Here is a 7500-nt window from a genome sequence, read left to right on the forward strand (position 1 = left end):
TTTTTTCTCATAAAATTTCATCACTTTACTGTTTATTAAAATAAAAAGAAATCCTACAAAACATAAACAAAACATGTTTCCCACATAATTACGAGACAGGCATTTCAACCGTAATGCTTTATTTACATGCTTTAATTATATTCTGTTGATAATGATAAACGTTTTAACAAACCTTAGCAACCATTACCTTGCTTTTTTATGGCCAAGGAAAATAATCGAAATTACCTGAATTTATACAGTGTAGCTACAAAAGTGACTTCAGCACACTGCATTTGGAGACAATAATTCAAAATCAACAATATGGCTGTTTGGGGATTTAATGGCAAGAATGTGAGTAATGAAAGAAGAGGCAAGAGGACACTGAAGGAATCAAGGACATCCAGTGTCCAAAAGAATATTTTCTCTGATTTCTGCCATGGGCTCCCAGAAAGAATAAAAGGTTTGAAGTTAACCGATTACTGATTACCCAGGGCAGATAAAAAATTGTCAATGAAACACTAATAGGACCTATATCATTCCTGATTAGGATTTAAAGTAAGAGTTTCAGACTGTAACTGAGTTCTCTGTGTCGTTTTTTTGGTAGTGCGTGTATCGTTTCTGGCATTCACTTTCTGTCAAAGTCAAGCTCTATTTGAAGCATTTGTCTGAGTACTTTGCACCGGTGTCCTGCTGTGAATCATCCCTAAAAACAGTTTGTCCCAGGAAATCGATGTCTTTTGCGCAGAGGAAGTACTTGCTGCTCCGTATTTCACAAAACTGGAAAAACTGTACCGCACTTAGAGTTCAGGGGTAACTCATCATCACGTTACTTTTTCATTCATTCATCTTCCATACCGCACATCCTCGAAAGGGTTGCATGGATTGTTGGCGCCTAACCCAATGAATAAAGGTGCTAAAGGCAGACTATACCCTAGACTGGTTGCCAGTCAGCTGTAGGGCACACAGAGAGACAAACAACCATCCGCATTCACAGTCATACCGCCACCCGCGGGAATTGAGCCCGCGCCTGCCCGCACCAAAGTCAGGCGAGTGAACCTCTACACCACGAGACGGCCATCACATTATGATTGTAGTAAAATACGTGATTTATTTTTTTGGACAGTTGAAAGCACATATATTGCAAGATTTACAATAAGGTGGATGATTGTTATTAAAACCCGGCTCAGAAAAAGCGGAAATTATTAAAATTTACACCATGCCATTATCTTTCGCCTGATTGTGTGGCAGGCTGTTTCCTGCTGGGGGTGGTATGATTGTGAGTGCAAATGGTTCGTTGTGTCTCTCAGTGTGCCCTACGGCGGACTAGCAACCAGTCTAGGGTGTAGTCTGCCTTTCGCCTGAACTCATCTGGGATAGGCTCTGGCAACCCCACAACCCTCGTGAGGATGCACTATGGAAGATGATTGAATGAATGCAATTTTCGGTGTTGGGAGAGGTTTGTGTGCATCTGTTTGGATGGGAAAAAAATTACAATCGGAACTTTTGGTTTGGCTGCAGTAGACATTTTCGTGTTTTTCCCGTTACAGAATATATCTAGGTTTCTCTATGCAAACCGTAACTTTTGTTACAATTTAGTGTTGTGAAAGATCTTATAGCCTGAGTAATCTAAACCAAATTTGATTCAAGAATAAATGAACAAATGTGTTTCATTTGTATTTTTCAGAAAACATTTTAACGATGCACTTACTCATTCTTTTACTTTAGCTCCTTGGTAAAGAAGCCTCCAGATGTGACCAAGTCTCGCAAAATGAAGACAGAGCATCTTATAAAAGTAGATGATCATGACTTCACCATGAGACCGGCCTTTGGAGGTAGGTAACGATTTCTTCGCTTGTGAATTAAATCTGCCTCACAGTTGTGAGATCAAGAATATACTTGCAGGATGTCTTTGGTTAAGAAACACTTTAAACTGTTTTTTAATAATACAAAATTAATCATGCACTTTAAAAAGTCATGGTTTAAAAAAAAAGAAAAAAGAAATACTAGCCAGGCGGCGCGGCGACTGGAGTGGTTAGCACATTGGACTCACAGCTCTTGGCTCCTGGGCTCAAATCCAGGTCAGTCCACCTGTATGGAGTTTGCATGTTCTCTGTGTGGGTTTTACTTCCACATTCTAAAAACATGATTGGTAGGCTAATTGGACAGTAAAAATTACCACTAGGTATGACTAGTATGACTATGAGCGTTAACGGTTGTCCGTCTCCTCGTGCCCTGCGATTGGCTGGCCACGGATTCAGGGTGTCCCCCGCCTCTGGCCTGAAGTCAGCTGATAGGCTTCAACACCCCCCGCACACATCGTGAGGATAAAGCGGTTCAGAAAATGAATGAATGAATAAATGAAATACTAGCCTGGCAGGCCAGCCCAACTTTCGCCATTTACAAGATACATAGCAAGTGTGGTCTTCTGTGGTTCAATTGGATTTCCATTTCTGTCGAATTTCAATCGATGAACCTCAGCTTGTGAAGCAGGATTTTGTGACTCGCCATTAACAGGACCTAAGGCAAATCCTACACATACTCTTCTGGGACTTTTGGAAGGTATTGTGTGGTCTCGTGTTTTTAGGTATATCCAACAAAGGGGCTACTGTAGGAGACTTAATGGCACATTTTCAGCATCTTACTGTTGCTTGCACAATGTAAAATCTTGTTTGACCATGAGACAATACGAAAGTTTGCGTAACTCAAAGATGGATCTGACCTGCAAATCTTTCAAACTAAATAGTAGCCTTTGTTCGCTTTTCAAAATATATTATTATACATGACAATATCAGATGTACTCTTAGATTTTTCACACAAAAACTGCAGTTATTATGAATACATGCCGTAAGTGTTTGAGAACTACATATTGACTCCAACCAACGCCATGCGTTGCATTACGTTTTTGTCACATCCTTGCTCCTGTGGTTGGTTCTCTCAGATTCAGTCTGTGTTAGTTCGGGCTATCTCTAGCATCAATTTTTAAATTCAACCCACACGACAGACGAACAGACTTAATACCTGCCACTATCGTGTACATGGCAAAAGTGAGGGTGGCCTTCCAGGGTAATGACATGTAGCTAATGAGAAAAGTTAACAAGTGACAGAAAACTATTATCCAGGCTTTTGATTTGAATGTGCAGTATGTGTAGGTTTAAGGCAAATTCCAAATTGACTTAAAAAAAGATCTGTAAACATGCAAAGTTACACATTCATCAGAGGATCACACAGAAAGAGTACACAAGAAAAGCCACATAAATATGGCATAAAAATGCAAATACCCTACAGGAAGGCTGTGATTCAAACCAAGAACATCAAAAATGTGATGCCAATGTGGTCAACAAGAGCCCCTGCTACTCTCAGGTCACATTGAGGGCATGTATATAATGGGGGCTTGTATGCCAGTTAGCCATGCCTAATTGCAGGTCATTGGGAGTATAGTGCTTTCTTCCACAGAAAAAATTGTTGCATGCATTGCTGGAAGGGATGGCGAGGGCACTGAGTCCGGTAATCATCTGGGCTGCCTTAGGAGATGAGTAAGGTAGCCAAAAACCCAGGACATATAGTGGCTGCAGGTAATGGTGGTGGAAAACCCGGATTTTGTGTGCACACATGCTTGTGTGAGCATGCTGGGATGTGTGTGGGTGGTAAACTCACAGCACTCAAGGCTCAGTACCAACAAAGAGCGCAACAATTAAATGTTGTACACATCACTATGATGCGCGTTAATAGGGTAAAAAATCAACAACAACAAAATCTTCTATTCAGACACAAAAGTACATGTAAAAGTTATTGAGCTTACAAGAAATATGCTTTGTTCTTTGTTAACCAATAAATTCAAAAATAGTGGCGCGGCAGCCAAGTGGTTAGTGCGTTGGCCTTGGCCTCACAGTCGTGGAGTTGTGTTTGATCACAGGTCGGTCCTCAATGTGTGGGCTTCCGTGTCTTCTCTCCAGGTACTCCGTTTTTCTTCCACATCCCAAAGACACGCAGAGTAGGCTGGTTGAACACTAAGTTTTCCCTTGTGCCCTGCAACCAGCTGGCCGCATATTCAGGGTGTCCCTCGCCTGGGCTACATGCCATACGTGTTTGAGAACTACATATTGACTACAACCAATGCCATGTGTTACATTATGTTTTCGTCACATCCTTGCCTCTGTGGTTGGTGCACGTAAAAGTCTAAAATTTTCTCCAAAGTGGACGGCTTTCTGACGCGCTATATTTATATAGTGAAAATGTGGTCGGGAGAAAGGGGAATACGCGTGCAGATATCATGCTTAAAGCATGACAATACTATTGGCAGTCAGCGGTGACATTTTGTCCGCTATCATTGACCGACACGATCCGGATTAAAGCCGAAATGGGTAGAACGAGATCGGTTTTACTAAAAACCCGTATAAAACTTGTTATATGGTGTACACAATTTAGAGTTAGTTTGATTTAGTTCATTTGATATATATATATATATATATATATATATATATATATATATATATATATATATATATACATATATATATATATATATATATATATATATATATATATATATATATATATACATATATATATATACATACATATATCTATACACATATATACACATATATATATACATACATATATCTATACACATATATATACATATATATATATATACAGACGCTCCCCTACTTACGAACATTCAACTTACGAACAACGGTACATACGAACATGTCTGCAAATTGCGTTTAAGTCGAAAAATGTTCGTAAGTCCAATTTTGTATTTCGCGCCTTTTTCAGAGTAGTACTTCTTTCCGCCGCTAATACCGACGCCTGGCGCTGTGAGAGCTCAGCTCACCCAGCATCTACCTTCTTCTTCGTTGCAATGCGGAAGTGCGTGAATGTATCTCCAGTGTGCAAAGAACCTTTTTCATTTGTATCATTAAATATCTCATGCATCCATTATTGAATATGGTTGGTAAAAAGCTAAAGGCTTCTATTGAGGGAGTTGCAAGGAAGAGGCAAGCCATTTCATTTGAAACGAGTGGCAATAATAACGAAGCTTGATGCGCGTGAGAGTGGTGGGCGTTGCACATATATGTACAACTTGAATCGTTCGACCGTCAGTACCATTTATAAACAGAAAGATCGAGCAGCAGGACCCAAATATTGAACGTTGTACAAAGTTTGCAAATCAATTGAATGATGCCATACAGTGCTACCGCATAATTTATGATGAAAAAAAGAAGAAAACTGTGCAATCGTCGTTAGATCGCTTCTTTCGGCCAGTTTCTAATACATAAATCTCTATACAGTACTGTACATATTCTCTCCATTTTATTAAATGTTTTTTTCAGTACAAACCAATGCGTGTTACTTATACAAGCCTTAAACATACAAATGAACTTATATCAACCTTCAATATACTTATATAGGCCTTAAACATAAATTATAATACAAAATATAGCACTGAATCAACTTACAAACAAATTCAACTTATGAACAATCGCTCGGAACCTAACTCGTTCGTAAGTAGGGGAGCGTCTGTATGCGTGTCCGTGAGGTCTGGGTGAAATAGAGACAAGACCGTAAGTCCGATTTGAATGCGGCCGATTTTCGAATTTGGACTCCAGTTTTTCATAAAATCGATATTTGTTGGGTGTCACATTTTTGATGTCGGAAAAGTGCAACTTGGGCCATTTTTTTCGGTACTTGCGAAATTTTCAGATCAAGACTACTCTTTTTTGTAAAAGCACCATGACGAGGAGAACATTGCACATGCATCATTTTCCCGGTCATTCGTGTCGTCGATAAAAACCCAGGATTTTGGACACTTCCAAAAACATCCATTTCATACGGATTGGATGCCATTTCCACATTTTACGTCCATTTTTATGCGGTTCTCATTTATGGTTAGCTTCAATACTGAATTGTGTCATGACGGCATGGTTTTTGAATTTCGCCTTTGGTTCTTCAAAAAATCGATTCAAATCGACCACAAGGTCACATTTTTTACCTTTGACCCACTTTTTTAACACATACAAAACTTTCAGACCACAACCGATTACAGTTTTTGCAGCACTACGCAGGCGCACATGCAGCAATTATCTGCTTTTTAAAGTGGCTTCTACCGTCAAGCTACAAAAACCCTTGATTTTGGACATCCTTAAAACCTGCTTCATGTTTTCTTTCACTTTTCAGGGTCCCCATGAAAGAGAATTCCATTTCGACATCTCATTTCATTTCATTTTCTGAACTGCTTTATCTTCATTAGGGTCGCGGGGGTGCAGGAGCCTATCCCAGCTGACTCCGGGCCAAAGGCGGGGGAGACCGAGAATCGGTGGCCAGCCGATCGCAGGGCACAAGGAGACGGACAACCATACACACTCCCACCCATACCTAGGGGAAATTTAGAGTGTTCAATTAGCCTACCATGCATGTTTTGGAATGTGGGAGGAAACCAGAGTACCCGGAGAAAACCCACGCAGGCCCAGGGAGAACATGCAAACTCCACACAGGTGGACGTGACTTGGATTTGAACCCAGGACCCGAGAGCTGTGAGGCTGACGCGCTAACCACTCGCGCCACCGGGCCGCCCTCCATTCCAACATATTCCTCAAAATCAGTGGTGCTCAAACTTGTTTGCTCAAAGATCTACTTTTCAAAGAGCCAACTTTACGCGATCTACCCTTTTTTCCGGGCCAATGACAAAGCTCAGCAGTTACTATGTCTGCTGATGCCAGTAAAAACCCAATGTAGTGTAGACATGGAGTAATCATGCTTGGACACGCGATGGCAATGTTTCCCAGCTCAAGTCCCATATCAAATTTGATTTATTTTGATGCTTTGGCTTGATTGAATTGAACTGCTGAATTGCTTCTCATATCATGTCTATACATTTTGCTTGATTGATTTGAAGTGCTGAACTTCTGTATCATCTTCTGTTTCCTTTCTCATCTAACGCATTTTTCAAAAGACTATTTTTATAGCGCAACAACTGTCTTTTGGTTCTAAACAAGCAGGTGGGACCTGCGAAGTAAGAGCAAATGGGGGTGTTAGTGTGGTCTTAATTGTGCTTTTACTTTGAAGGTGAACTGTCTTTTCCTTGAGCTGCTGTTTGCAATGCAGGCCACCTGTGAGTGTGCGTTGCCTATCAATTTGTTAGTTTAATAAAGTCTCACCAATTTGAAGGGCAGCCATCGATTGTCTGGGGCAGTCCATGGCTGTATGAGGAAAAGAGCTGAATGTCTGCTGAGTATTTATTGTTTATTTTACCCATTGTTTTCACTCTGCTAACAGATAGAGATTGTTGTGTATTTGTATGCGTGCCAGAGAAGTGGGAATTTCCCAAAGCCTCCTTTTAAAGCATGTTGCAGTCCAGTCTCACTGAGTTGACCTGCTTTTTTCCAACGCTCATGGGATCTGCTGATGCAGTGATAAAAATTGTGGCCCACTGAAACGCCTCTCCAATCCGGAACAGACCGTTTTCTTGTGAAGGAGGATTCTGATCGTGGCAGCAGCCATGGGCAAAAGGCACGTCCC

The 7500-nt window shown here is 40.7% G+C and overlaps 1 protein-coding gene across 2 annotated transcripts in view; it reads left to right on the forward strand.

The window, feature by feature from the left end:
• Window positions 1–7500, forward strand: part of gabrr2a (gamma-aminobutyric acid type A receptor subunit rho2a) — a 103499-nt gene that overhangs the window by 414 nt on the left and 95585 nt on the right. For both annotated transcript variants that reach the window (XR_013305104.1, XM_077620528.1), the window contains exon 2: window positions 1705–1811. Coding sequence is in view for 1 of the 2 variants with exons in the window: in XM_077620528.1 (XP_077476654.1) it covers window positions 1705–1811 (107 nt within the window). In the remaining variant the exon portion in view is untranslated. The remainder of the gene's footprint in view (window positions 1–1704; window positions 1812–7500) is intronic.

This window comes from Stigmatopora argus, chromosome 15 (assembly GCF_051989625.1).
Source record: "Stigmatopora argus isolate UIUO_Sarg chromosome 15, RoL_Sarg_1.0, whole genome shotgun sequence".
NCBI lineage: Eukaryota > Metazoa > Chordata > Actinopteri > Syngnathiformes > Syngnathidae > Stigmatopora > Stigmatopora argus.